This window comes from Lutjanus erythropterus, chromosome 4, assembly GCF_056507025.1.
Source record: "Lutjanus erythropterus isolate fLutEry1 chromosome 4, fLutEry1.hap2, whole genome shotgun sequence".
NCBI lineage: Eukaryota > Metazoa > Chordata > Actinopteri > Lutjaniformes > Lutjanidae > Lutjanus > Lutjanus erythropterus.
Window position 1 is genome coordinate 24,284,893 of NC_139320.1, and position 14,410 is coordinate 24,299,302.

The 14,410-nt window shown below is 38.4% G+C and overlaps 1 protein-coding gene across 1 annotated transcript in view; it reads left to right on the forward strand.

Annotated features, from left to right (window-relative positions):
* The first annotated feature begins 1,315 nt into the window (after positions 1-1,315).
* foxo1a (forkhead box O1 a) overlaps positions 1,316-14,410 on the forward strand; it is a 49,738-nt gene continuing 36,643 nt past the window's right edge. The window contains exon 1 of the mRNA XM_084717401.1: positions 1,316-2,166. Within this exon, the coding sequence (XP_084573527.1) occupies positions 1,513-2,166 (654 nt within the window). The 5' untranslated portion in view covers positions 1,316-1,512. The remainder of the gene's footprint in view (positions 2,167-14,410) is intronic.

Consider the following 14,410-nt stretch of genomic DNA (forward strand, 5'->3'; position numbering starts at 1 on the left):
ATAATTAATTTAGAAACTGTTAACACCTACTCATAAGCAGTTGCACTTGATAAAATATGATTTGTTATCAAATGACATAAATAGTCAATCTGATGGCAGATGGGTTATCCAAGAGAAATAAATAAATAAATGTAACACTAAATTATTAAGTGATTGCGCTGCTAAATGATTTTGACATTCATGTAATTTAATCAAGCAACAGCGTGAAAAGAAATAGCAGTTTCAGACAGTGAAACACTTAGAGATGTAGGGAAAATCTTATCTTGTTATAGCAAGAAACTTTTTTATCTTCTTTTAACATGAAAAGTTTCCTGATATAATGTAATAACATATTGTTATAACGTGGCATTATAAAGATATAGACCTAAGTTATCACATCATAACATTAAATGTTTCTCATTATAATAAAAGTTTATTGTTATAACAAGATGTTTTTGACATTATAATGACATACAAACTTATAATGTTATAACCAACCTTTATTGCTATAACATTATACTGTTTATCCTGTTATAACTGAAACATTTTGTTATAAGATTATATAACTATGTTGTTATAACTTAACGTTACAAAAGTCATGTTATAACATGAAATGTTTCACATTGTGTAATGTGAAAACATAATGTTACAACAACTATTCCTGTTGTAACGTGATAACTAACGTGACATCGTAAAGATATCAGTTATAATGCTATAAAATGAGAAACATCTCGTAACAATTAAATATTCGTCTTATAATGTGATAATATGTATTGTCGTAATGTGATGGTCATGTAATGACATGAAATGTTTCACTTCATAACAAGAAAAATCATATATTGTTAAAACCAGAAACGTTTTTTGTGTTATAACGTGAAAATACCTTGTCAGAACGTGAAAAACATCATGTTATAATGATAAACTTTTTATATTATAACGTGTGTTATATGCTGCCAAATACAATAATACTTTTTGATTTTAATTTTAAAGCATTATTTCCAGAGAGAAACACGGCTGTCAGAGAAGCGTCCCCAGATAAGATGTTTACTAGACGAAAGAATGAAAACAAAGACACTTTTTTTGGTCCAGCTCTTTGATTGGTGCTCGCGCGGTGTCAGTCACATGTGGGCGGTGTCAGCTGACAAATGATAGTTCCAGTAAGTCCTCACATGCTGCTCAACACACGGAGTCAACAGGCTGCTCGTTCAGGGCGCAGACGGAACATCACTACGACTGGATAACAAAAACAAACCAGCGGGTCAACACACCGAGGACACTTTGACTTAACTTTTATTTCTCTCTCTCTCATTTTTGTAGAAACACACTTTAAAAAAAAAAAAAAAAAAAATTGTTGTTAAGTCAGATTTTCACCGGATGGGGATGTGACTTTCAGTGTAGACTTTGCGCCCAGGCGGAGCTCAGTTTTCCTGGACAGATTTATCTCGTGCTCGCTCACATTTCAAGAGGCGAAGTTTTGAGGGTCCGTCACATTTACGTGACATCGTAACTCTTTGGCTCCGTCACCTCGCGACCATGGCGGAAGCGGCGCAGCAGCAGCAGCAGCAGCAGCAGCCACACCTGGTGGAGATCGACCCGGATTTTGAGCCCCTGTCGCGGCCCCGATCGTGCACTTGGCCCCTGCCCCGGCCGGAGTTCATCAACCCGGGCGACTCCAACACGTCCTCCCCGGTGCCCTCCGTGAAGCAGGAGCCGGCGGGGACCAACGACTTCATCAACAACCTGAGCCTGCTGGAGGAGAGCGAGGACTTCACGGAGCAGAAGCCGGCCATCCTCTGCACTGATTTCCCGTGTCAGGACAACTGTGTCCAGCAGCAACCTCCACAGCAGCAACATCAGCAACAGCAGCAACATCAGCAGCAGCAGCACCCGAACCCGCAACTCCCGCATCACCACCATCAGCAGCAGCAGCAGCAGCAGGTGCCTCTGCTCTCCTCCCCGGTCGGCTCGTCCTCCTCGGCGGCCGCAGCTGCAGCCGCTGCCCAGAGGAAGAGCAGCTCCTCCCGGCGGAACGCGTGGGGGAATATGTCATATGCAGACCTCATAACCAAAGCTATCGAAAGTTCTCCCGAGAACAGACTCACTCTGTCTCAGATTTATGACTGGATGGTGAAGAGTGTGCCTTACTTCAAGGACAAAGGAGACAGCAACAGCTCTGCAGGATGGAAGGTACGTTTATTTGTTTTATTTGTGTTTTTTTATTTATTTATTTATTTTTTTATCCCGTGTTTGTCTGATAAAGCATGTTGTCTGGTGCCAGCTGTTGTGCAAAGTTTTCCAGTGGGGCGTTTGTGGTCCTTACAGTAAGAGTGGCCAACTTCACAGGGACTTTATTGTGCTTTATGCTATGTTTTTTTTTTTTTTTTTAATCTCCTGTGGTATCTCTGTAACATCCCTCCAGGGATTTATGGCTTTTCTGTGGGGTTTAATAGTCAGTTTATTGTATCTTTATAATGCTTCTTGGTCAGGGTTGTTGTTTTTTTCATCCCTATCATCTACACTGTCAAACATCATCAGAAACTTAGTGGATCCAACCAACTTTTTCGTGTTGACTCAATATAAATCAATAGGTTTTAATACTCTGAAGTTAAATCAACTTAAAATTCCATTAGTCTTTATTTCCAGACCACTTTAGAGCTTGTAAACATGAGTTGTTCTGACTTGACTTTTGAGCCAAATTGGTGTACTGCTGTGAGTTCACTCTACTCATTAAATTAAGTTTAGAAAAACAGAGCTTCCTGGGGATTTCTGGCTTTTCTATGTCATTTAAATAGTCAGCTAATTGCGACTTTCCAATGCCTTTTGGTCAGGGTTGTTTATTTTTCATTGCCATCATCTAACACTGTCAAACATCAGTGGAAATTAGTGGATCCAACTAATCTTTTCTTGCTAGCATAATGTTAAGAAATACGTTTTAATGCTCTCAAGTTAAACAAACTTAAAATTCCTATTTCTATCAGTCTTTATTTTAAGACAACTTAAGAACATGAGTTGTTTTGACTTGACTTTTAAGTCAGATTAATGTACAGCTGTGAGTTCACTCAACTCTTCAAGTTAAGTTTTGAAAAACAGCACTTCTGTCTTCTTAAATGTTTTTCTTTGGTCAGGGTTGTTTATCAGAAATGTAAATTTCTACCGTTTTTTCCTCAGAACTTACAAACATGAGTTGTTCTGAGTCGATTGAGTTCGTTCACTCAACTTGTTAAATAAAGTTTTGAAAGCAGCATATTAGAAGACTTCCCAGCATGCAATGATTGAGAGTTGAACTTCTGTTCAGATGGAAACTTGTAGTGCATCTTTAATACATGTTTGGATAAATCATGGTTGTTTATCTTCAGAATAATGAAACAGTGCTAACATAAAACATCAAACAGAAATTTAGTGGAATCTTTTTCGTCAACTTGATGATGTAAATCAACTTAAATTTTTATTTTCAGACGACTAAAGAACTTAGAAACTAGAGTTGTTCTGACTTGAAGCATTTTTTTGTTGAATTGTTGTACTGCTGTGAGTTCACTCAACTCATTAAATTGAGTTTTGAAAGCAGCATGTTAACTGACTTCCCAAAATGCACTTGTTTGTTCTCTTCAGACCCTCTGTTTTGTAGTTTGAAGAAAACATACATAATGACAGCTTGCAGTGTGTTTAAGATGATTCATGGTTGTTTCTATTCATAATAAAGAAAACAATGTTAAACGTAAAACATCATAAAATTTAGTGGAATCAACTCATCTTTCTGGTTAACGTAACCCGTATAAGAGGACTTCCCAGCATGCAATTGTTAAAAATGTCTTCAGACCACCCTTTTTGGTAATTTGAAGTAGCGCTGCAACGAATAATCAACTATAAATCGATTATTAAATTAATCACCAACTTTATTGATAATCAGTGGATCAGTCATTTTTAAGAAAAAAAGTCAAAATTTTCTGATTTCAGCTGCTTAAATGTGAATATTTTATGTTTTTCACTCCTGGGAAACATTGATTTTTCACAATTTTCGCACATTTTATAGACCAAACAACTGATCGATTAACTCAATGATGATTACGTTTACGATTGATCTCATATCTTAAGCTTATTAAAGTTGAATGTTTTCTGTACTTAACTTTTACATTTTCAAACCTCACAAGACGACGCAGAACCAATCACTCAGCCCATGGTCAGTTAGCTCACATTTTAAAGGCAACAGGGAAACTTAGATTTTTAAGTTGAACCAGCTTAACTGATTTACTGTTACATCTCATGCTGGGACTTCTGCAAATATTTGCATAGCATACTCACTTTTTTCCACACAAGTTTCTATGTCGACAAAAGAGTGTGCATGAAAAGTTAAGTCACTGTTAAAGGGTTTATCATTTGCTTATGAGACCCCGTGTCCCTTCATTGTCATCCGTGCACTTAATGGCACTTCAGTAAACTGACCAATTGCTGCCATGACCTTAGACAGTCATCTGACTTCTCCCTGCAGTATGTGATTTATATGAGTCTGCTGACTCAACAGGGTTTTCTCTCTCTCTCTCTCTCTCTCTCTCTCTCTCTCTCTCTCTCTCTCTCTCTCTCTCTCTCTTTTTGCCCTATTGCTTCCCTCAGTGTGCTGTTCAAAAATGCTGTGAGTTCTGGCTCTGGTATGTTTGACAGGGTTTCTGCAGGTCCTTAAAGGGATAGTTTGAATTGTTTGGAATGGGGTAATATGAGGTACTTATCCACAGTCAGTGTGTGAGCTGCAGTAGTTGGTGGTCTACAAGCTCAACGTTAGGAGAAGCAGGGAGGAGTACCTGCAGGGAAGCTAAGCTATGAACTGCTGTGGACAGAAAAATGTATTTTAGCCACCGAAACAAAAGCCCATCTAAAAAAAAAAAATCAACATCAGTTTAAGTGTACGCTATATTTAGAATATTTTCATCGTTTAACGTCGGTGTCAGACAGCCTTTTCTGACAGGAAACTGATGTCATAGAACATAAATGTCACTCTCTCCAAACCAACCAACTTGTGTTATTGTGTGACTTTGGTGAATCAAAACTAATCTTTTGAAACACCAAAGTCACACAATCACACAAACAAACTAACAGATCAAGGCAGCCGTGGACCAGCAACTCCTGTGCTTTGTGACATAAAATGACTGATTTCGCTTACGGAGTCTGGTTAAGCGAGAGAGAGAGAGTGATATGTGGCTTTTATAACAGCAGTTTCTCATCTGAAAAGACCGTGACCGAGACGACAAAGTAAAGTGGTGAAAATATTTTTTTGAAATAATATAGATTTTTTTTAGTAGGCACTTATTTAAGTGACTGAAATAGCTTTTGTTACTGAGCCTGTCCACAGCAGTTTGTTGCTGTAGCTTCTGTACTGGTACTCTTCTCCATTCTTCAAACCCGAGATGTTCTGACCACCATCTACTGTAGATAAAACACTGACTATCGATAAGTACATCATTAAACGCCACTTTAAATAATCCACACTATCCCTTTAAGAAGTCCTAAAAAGTCTGAAATCCAATACTCTGTATTTTAGGACTTACACATTTACACATACATTTAGGATATTACTTTTATAAAGTTGGATTTAACTTCAGTTTTGTGTTTAAATGTGTTTTTACGATACATTTTATTGATCACCCTGTAAACACAATGACCAACCATGAACAAATAAACACTAATGCAAACTGTGCTTGCACTTTTTTTTGCCAGTATGGATGTGAAATACGTTGTAAATTACGTCCCCAATGGTCTTTAAAAGTCATAAGTTTAACTTGCTGAAACCTGCAGAAACCCTGGTTTGAGACAAGTCTCCTCTCTCTGCTGTGATTTTAAATTTTCTGACAGACATTCAGGCTAAATGACAAGTGTGTGTGTGCCTTGAATGAAGTGTGTGTCGTAAGGAGATACCAGAAGCATTCATGTGTCCTGGAGACTGTCCAAAACATTACACAAGAGGGGACTTAAAATTTCTGATGTGGTGTGACAGGCCCTCCCTCTGAACACTATTGAAGGGCGTAAACCTCACTTTGGAGACACATAGTTTCAGCGCTGTCTGACAATAAATTGATGACAGTCGACTCTCCCAGCGGGATTTCATACTGAGCCTGTCGTCACACTGTGAGAGATTTATGACGGCTTCCCTCTCTTATAGGCTGTCTGGGATCAAATTTAAAGCAGTCGTCGAGTTTTTTTTTTCTTTCTTCTTCTTCTTTTGTCAGAGGAGGCTCCCATGTTTGAGTCATGTGCTGAGAGATGACACACTCACGTCAGTCACTAATGCCAGCGAGAATTTCTTGTTTAGTTGTGAATCACATCAGACAAATAAGTCATATTTTGCCTTTAACCGTTTTCTGAAGTTGACTGAGCTCTTATTCAGTTTTCATTGCTTCATCCGTTTGACCTCAGTGTTTATAAAAAGAACAAACTCATGTTTAGCTGTCAAACGTAGTCGTGAGTGGAAAATCCCCCCTGAGTGTGGTGAAATGCACACAGTAAACAAAGCAGCACTGGGCAGATGTGTTGACAGGCTGGAGGGGATGTTGTCCAAGTAGGTTTGGTCTTTTAAAGGTATAGTTTACAGGAAATGAAAAATGTAGTCATTATCTATGACCCTTACCACTCATTCTGCAGCGTTGTTTCCCTGTGAAACCCCAGCAGTGTTTTGTGGACTAAAAAACAAACAAGTGCATTGGTACTTTAGCATCTATCTTGCACTGTGGATTTTATTATTTGTCTGTAAAATGTTCTTTTGTGATCACTCCGGTAACCTGAAAGGCACACAAATCAAACTTTGAACTTTGCACCAGTCTGCTTTCTTTCAGTTCCAGTCCAATTCAGATACTTGAATTATGATATCTGCTTTATTAGAGTCGGACAATGTCTACCAACTTAGTGTATGTGAAGATGTCCACAGAGAAACATCCCCAATGGACGATTATATTGTTTAGTTTTTGTTTTTGGGAGGGTTGGCTGTCCCCTAACAGTGTCCTGTAGTTACCTTTGCTTCCTACTGTTGCTCTGACTGCAGCCTCCCAGCTGTGGAGGACACGTGGAAACCAGCAGCAACAGATTTTTTACTTTTTATCAAGTAATCTGCATGTTCCAAACTCTTGCTTCGATACTGCTTTCAACATGAACTCCTGCAGACGCTTAAGTAAATTGGTTGTATTATATGGTGCAGCACAGATTTCACCTCTCAGAAGGTTGTTTTTGCACACATTAAAAGTTGCTGCCTTGCTTTTCTGTGTTTTTTTTTTGAGACTAAAACATTTCCAAACTAAGGACATGGCAATTTTTCCAACTGTTAGCAGCTCACTCAGCTGCTGATTGTCATGTGACGGCGGGTTCACGGTCCACTGCAAGCTCCACCTGTACATGTAACTAAAAAATATGGGGACTGTTGTGTATCTTTAATCATTATTACACGTCTTTATGAAATCCTTGATTCTCATTGGTCAGTTACAGAATTCTGTGGTCTCTTTATGAATAACAGATGTGTGATGGATGCAGTAATGATCATAGACTCTGGAGGAGCAATACAAACATTTTAAAATGGATATTTTGCGTATAATTATTAATTTTTTAATGTAAACTGCCATGTAATATTTTTTAGGATAATGTACAGTGAGCAGGTCATTATTGCAAAATAAACCCTGCAGTATTTATGTCGCCATAAGGACCCACTCACAGTACATTGTCACTTACCTAATTAAATTGTACTTCATCATTTTGGCTATCGTTATATATTTATAATTCATAAAAACATCAGACTATGGAATCTGGATCAGTAGCATCAGTCTGATATCCAATAAGTGAATTATGTCATATATATCGGCACCCAATACCAATATTGGATTGAACTGTAAAACAAGAATTTGCTTTCTTGCTTGAAAAGAGCAAAGATGATGTTACCAAATGAGCAAATCCCAAAAACCTTATGGTTAATAAAAAAAAAAAAAAAAATTTAGAGAGATGCATCAGTTTGAGAAATTAAAAGAGAATACATCTGTGAGGAGGCTAGGGGTGGGCGAAATGGCTAAAATCTGTAAATTTACATCCCGGTAACGCTTTTATTTATATATTCAATTAAGAAATGGTTGAAAATAACCGTACAGAATCCTACTTTATCACATTGGATTATTTTCTTCCATTTGGAACTTCAAAAACATCTATTTACTTGAGTTAAAAACAAAAGACTCAAAACAAAATATTCTAACAAAAATCTTTCAAAATCAAAGTGCCCAAATCATGTTGCATGGATCTGGGAGAATCACAAGATCACATGGGATCACAAAATCACATGAGAATTGTTCTTGTGGTGCAAACGGTATTGCCAAATCTCTATGCCATCTTATTGCCCAACCCTAATGAGGACCAAAGGAGAATATCTGGTAGGTTTGCAGAAGCCAGTAGAGATCCTGGATAAAGACGTTATCGGCAGAGAACAGGATCAGGACTGTGTTGACTTTAAAAGATTTCCCATTATTAGTGTTTATTTTAAAATGACTCTGTAAGCGTTTCTGATGAGAAAGTAGTACCAGCAGCACCACAGCAGTCAACAGTGTCAGTCGGTTACAGAGTAATTATGAAGTTATTATATAGAAGAGTGCAGTTCACAGCGAGTTAACGATCTCCAGCATCATTACCTTCAACAGTAGATCATTTACATTTCTGTAAAGCATAGTCACAGTGACTGTGAGCATGTCTTTGTGTCCTCATTAAGTAAAAAGTGAAGTTTCTCAGTGTCGTTCACTCCATCACAGAGTTACTGTGTGATTGGCGGCTGTGAGAGGGGCGTTCAGCAGCCACCGCCTGGGCCTACTGCTTATCCTGCCATGTTGGGGGTGTAGACTGAGTAATACTGTGGGAAAGCAAAGTGCCATTCACTGCTGCGAGGGGAGTTATTCATAGAGCTCCCCTCGGCTCCACACAGGGGGGCTATCACACATTGTCTGTTCAGAGCGAGCTTGCTTATGAGCCAGGGCGACGAGGAAACATGACAATGTAGAAGAGTAATTCTGTGCCCAGACATGTGGTTTCTCTTCTGTTGTTTCTTCTTCAGTGGCCTTTTGAATTTAAAAGTAACTCCCAAACAGCTGAACTAAGAAATCAGTATTTAACTGAACTATTTTTTGTAGTGATGAATCCTTTTTTTTGTTCTTGTGTAGCTTTTTAATCTTCGACTGCCTGTTTATAGTCTGTCTCGACTGAGGTGAAATGACTGATTGGAAACATGAATATATTTTAATTGTGTGGCAGACCACAATCCAAAGTCACCAGCTTTGCAAAATGTCTCTAGACACTCTAACAAACACACTCCAAACAAATAATCCTTGATTTTAAAGAGATCATTTGAAGAAGCAGAGAGGAGCATGGACACTAAACATTGTACTGCTGTGGACTGGGTCAGCAACAAAATGTATTTTAGCCACTTAGAGAAGGTTCACCCAAAAAAATCAATATCAGTTTAAGTGTACGCTATATTTAGAACATTTTCACTGCCGTCAGACAGCCTTTTCTGGCAGAAAACCACTGTTATACAAGCCAAAGATCGCCCTCCCCAAACCAACCAAACCCCATAGGAGAAATCACTAATTTTACCTCGCAGTACAGAAGAGTTGCTGGTCTACTGCTGCCTCAATCTGTTGTTTTTTTCTGTTTTTTGTGCAACTTCAGTGGTTTTAAAGGAAGGTTTGGTGTCATCAAAGTCACACAAGAACACAAAAAAACTAACTGATCAAGGCAGTGGTACACCAGCAACTCACCAGCTCCTATGGAGTTTGGTTGGTTTGGGGAGAGCAATATTTGGCTTTTATAACAGTGATCTCATCAAAGGCTGTCTGACAGCAAAGTAAGGAGGGGGTATATTTTAGACTGACATAGCATACACTTTTTTTTTTACCAACCAAACTCCATAGGCAAACCAGTCAGTCATTTTGAAAATTTCCCCACTGTGGGACTAATAAAGGAATATCTTATCTTATCTTATTTTACCCCACAAAACATAGGAGTTGCTGGTCTACCACTGCCTTGATCTGATTGTTTGTTTGGGTTATTGTGTTACCTTGGCATTTTGCAAGCATAGTTTGGATTCACCAAAGTCACACAGTAACATGAACAAACTAACAGATTGAGCCAGCAATAGTCACGTAACTTCCATACTCTGTAAAAGTAAAATAAGTGATTCCTCCTATGGAGTTTGGTTGGTTTGGAGAGGGTGATATTTGGCTTATATAACGGCAGTTTCCTGTCAGAAAAGCCTGTCTGACGGCAAAGTAAATCACTGTAAATATTCCAAATATAGTACACGTTCAAAAAAATATGGACTTTTTTAGGTTGATGCTTTTTTAATTGGCTAAAATACCTTTCGTTGCACAGCAGTACATGGCATAGCTTCCATGCTGGTACTCCTCTCTGCTTCTCCAAACCGAAGAACTCACTGACTATCAGTAAGTACCTCATACGACCCCAATTCAAATAATCCGTTTTCTCCCCTTACCCAGGGATCATTTCTCCATGTGACTGGTCTGTCTGAGCAGACGGAGCTCACCTGAAGTGAACGGGCCGCAGCACATGAAGTTTTCATTAATCTGTGATTAAAGCTGTCTGCTCTGTAATTGTTTGAGGCCGAGCTCGTTCCTCTCAGCGCTGCTGCTGATCCTCCACAGTCGGTCGTGTCTGATCTGAGTCACGACAGCCTCCACACTTCTCAGGCCGTCTGCGACAGTGTGAGCTTTGAGGACAGTTGTGCCAGGTGGGACCAGCTTGGAGGAGCTCACTGAGTGGACGGCATGGACACTGGCCCTGGCACAGGACACCATCCAACAGGAAGATGAACAGATGGCACAAATTATGTATCACCAAACCTCTCTGCAGGGCTGCTTATTTATTCCTAATATTCTTGTTATCTCACTACAAGGCTGGGTTCAACTAACAAGGATTAATTTTTAAACCCACTTAGATGATGAAGATTCAATTTAAACCTTTTTACTTTTACTTTTGGTGACTTTTTTACTGTAGACCCAGATTAAATTTAATTCTTCGATCTAGTATTTACTTACAAATAGCTGAATTTTTTTAGATGGATTAAGAAAAGTAATGAAGTTCTTTTGAAGAAAGACTCAACCCAAATGATTGATTGCGTCTCTCTTTCTCTCCAGTTGATAATTCATCCAACAAGTTTATTTCGAACGAGAAATTAGATCTTCTCTGCTGAGCCATCATGAGTATGCTAAGTAGGCTAACTAACTTTTTAGCTAGCTAGCAAACAATATAAGATTTTGTTAATGTTTTAGCTTGTCTAGCTTGTAAACAATACATTTCTTTTTTTAAAAAAGAAAACAACACCTTTTTTGCTAGGTTTGGAACCATGTAATCTTTTGTTACCTTTTTAGCTAGCTAGCAAACAATACAACATTTTGTTAACTTTTTGTTAATGAGCACACAATATAATGTTTTGTTATTTTTTTTAGCGAGCTAGCAAACAAGGCCATTTTGTTTTTTATTTTTAGCTAGTTAGTAAAGAATGTAACAACAAAACTGAGATTAGTTTTTAATTGTGAAACAGAGCTCTGCTTGATTTTAAATCTGGATTTTCTAATTTAAACCTAGTGTTGCTAAACTCTGATTAGAACTAATCTTAAAGTAAATTAATCTTTGTCAATGCAGCCCAGTCCTTATGTTATTAATGTATGGATTTCAAGTATTACAAACAGTTTTTCAGGCTGCAGCACACATGCATCAATACAGCAGAATATATACAGTACACACTCATCCTTGCATACCAGCCAAAACTCTGTCCTTTCATGTGTTTCTTTACTACTTGTACGTCACCACAGGATAAATATTTGGTTTCAGCCAGTGGAGCTGGATGGCTCAGGTGCTCTTTGATGTCAGTATCGGGATCAATTCAGTCGCAGGATTTCTCTGTACGCGGCGCTCTCTTGACCTTAAATTCCTCAGCCTACGCTGGTAAACACTCCCACGGATCTCAAAACAAACTGTGCCGGAGCTGACAAACACGCAGGTCAGAGCAGATTGTACAGCAAGTGACACGAGGGTCATTACCACGTAAATGCACCCATTGACTCCGATCCCTCTCAGTCTTACAGTAAACACTGTGGGTATCAAACTAAGTCGGTGACACTTGCGAAGGCCTCAAAGCTAGTTTCCTGTACTGCAGTTTCAACAGCGATAATCTACAATAATATCAGCTGGTGTATCAGCCTGTACCGGCAGCACAAGTGACACCAAGATGGTCAGCAGGTTTGAGAGAAGAAGGCACACGCAATGTGATTCACCTGATCCTCGTGGTAATCACTTGATTTTTTTTTCAGATAGTCATTTTGAAACAGTGGTTTGAAAAAAAAACAAAAAACAAATAATTGCTGCCAAAGCTTCAAGACCCCTAAAAGAACCCTACAGGAGTTCAATCTCACCAAGTCACCGATGATAAATACATGCAGTAGAACAGGGCTGGATGGGGCTGGGCATCATTTAAAAAGTTAAGACTCCAGGACCAATACCAGCACAGATACCAATAGAGTAGGGCTGAAACGATTCCTCGAATAATTCGAGTAACTCGATTACAAAAAATGATCGAGGAATTTTCTCTGCCTCGAGGAATCGTTTAATTTTGCCAGCTCAAAGCATGGTATTTCGCCCAGACTACTTTTAATGCGGCACAACGCGCTGACGTCACGCACGTAAAAGAAGAAGAAAGAGGCGGCGGATATGTTCGGTTTTAACCATGGATGTAGAGGTAACGACGAAGAAGGCGACGAAAGCGAAGAGAAAGGCACAAAGAAAAGGCAGAAAATGTCAAAAGTGTGGGAGCATTTCAAGCTGGACACGTTGCGCTAATTAATGAGATTAACTTTACTGTACCTTGCTAACATAACGTTAGCCCTGCGGAGGACTAGGTTTCTATTAATTATGACTACTGTCGATGCGTGGCTAACGTGCCTTTCATACAGGCTTTATTTAATCTGTAAAAACACAGCGCTGTAGAGTGATGAGGGTGAAAAATAAAAACATAATAAAGCTAACTGGGTAGTTGTCCATTTTAGCTCAGTATGGATAAAACATCAAGTAGCACTGGTGCCTAATGTGCTCCAATACAGCAGGTATCATAATTTTATTTTGAACACTGCAAAAACTCAAAATCTTATCAAGACTTTAACTTAAAACTTAACTAGAACTTAAGATTTGCTTGACACAAATGAAAGTTCAATTGAAACACGGGGGAAAAACACCTAACCTTTTAAGTGATGTGTGTTATCAGGTGTAATGACATTTTCAGGTTAGAAATAAGAAAATTTCTTGGTAAGATCCTTAGTTTTTTGAGTGAAGGCAGTGAATTTGGTCAGCTGGTGTAAGTTCAGGGTTTTTAAACAATGTGCATCTAAAAATAAAGACATTGATTGTCTAAAAAAGGAAACCAATGGTTCATTATTAGGTGAAATGTCTTATTTTCTCATGTATATTTATAATTGCTCTTTAACTAAACAAAAATATGTTTTATCCGATTACTCGATTAATCGATGGAATTTTCAGTAGAATACTCGATTACTAAAATATTCGATAGCTGCAGCCCTACAATAGAGTACTTCATCAGGTACCTTTGTGAATATCCCTCTGTATTTAATGCTTTTATTTTTATCAGACACCACAGACGTGTAGTTTATCCACACTTTAGAACGTTTTGTTGGCATCTTGACACACTGAACTGCCGAGTCCGTCAAGTACACCACGCTCAGACTGTATGGGCTGTAGAGCCAATCACACGTCACATTATATCAGAGAATGCTTGTGGTGATTGGCTATAAGCAAAACCATAAAACAAAAACATACATGAAAAAGTTTCAGGTGCCTTTACCTGTAGGATGCAATGAGACGTGTAGCTGACAGAGCAATTACATCAAATTATGCAACAATCTTTCAACTAAGATTACATATTATAAATAAAATGAGGCAATATAGTTGCAGTCTTATGTTGTGGTTGTTTTATGCCGTTTTATATCACAACATCATGTAGAAAACTTGACTCAACAGTCAAGTTTCAAAGACAGAATAACCAAGTTGTAACATCTGTATTTGGATATCCCAGTGAGTTGAACAGCCTTAAATAAACCTGAGGAACTTCATGCAAAAATACTGTAAATGTAGCACTTTTGCATCATTTTTCAATTATTATTTTTTGCATAAAGCAATCTGGGTCATTGATTTGCATCATAGTTAGAGGAGTGCCACATCGGTGTCATTGGTGTAGCATAATCTCCATGGTTGACAGATTTCTATTGTATTGTGGTATGTGTTGCCCAACCCTACTTACACACCCACGTTACAAGTAATTTTATCTGATTCACACTGAATAACTGATTGATAATTACGTCTTTGAGTCATGTTTTACACTTGTTTTGTTTTATTAGCTGTA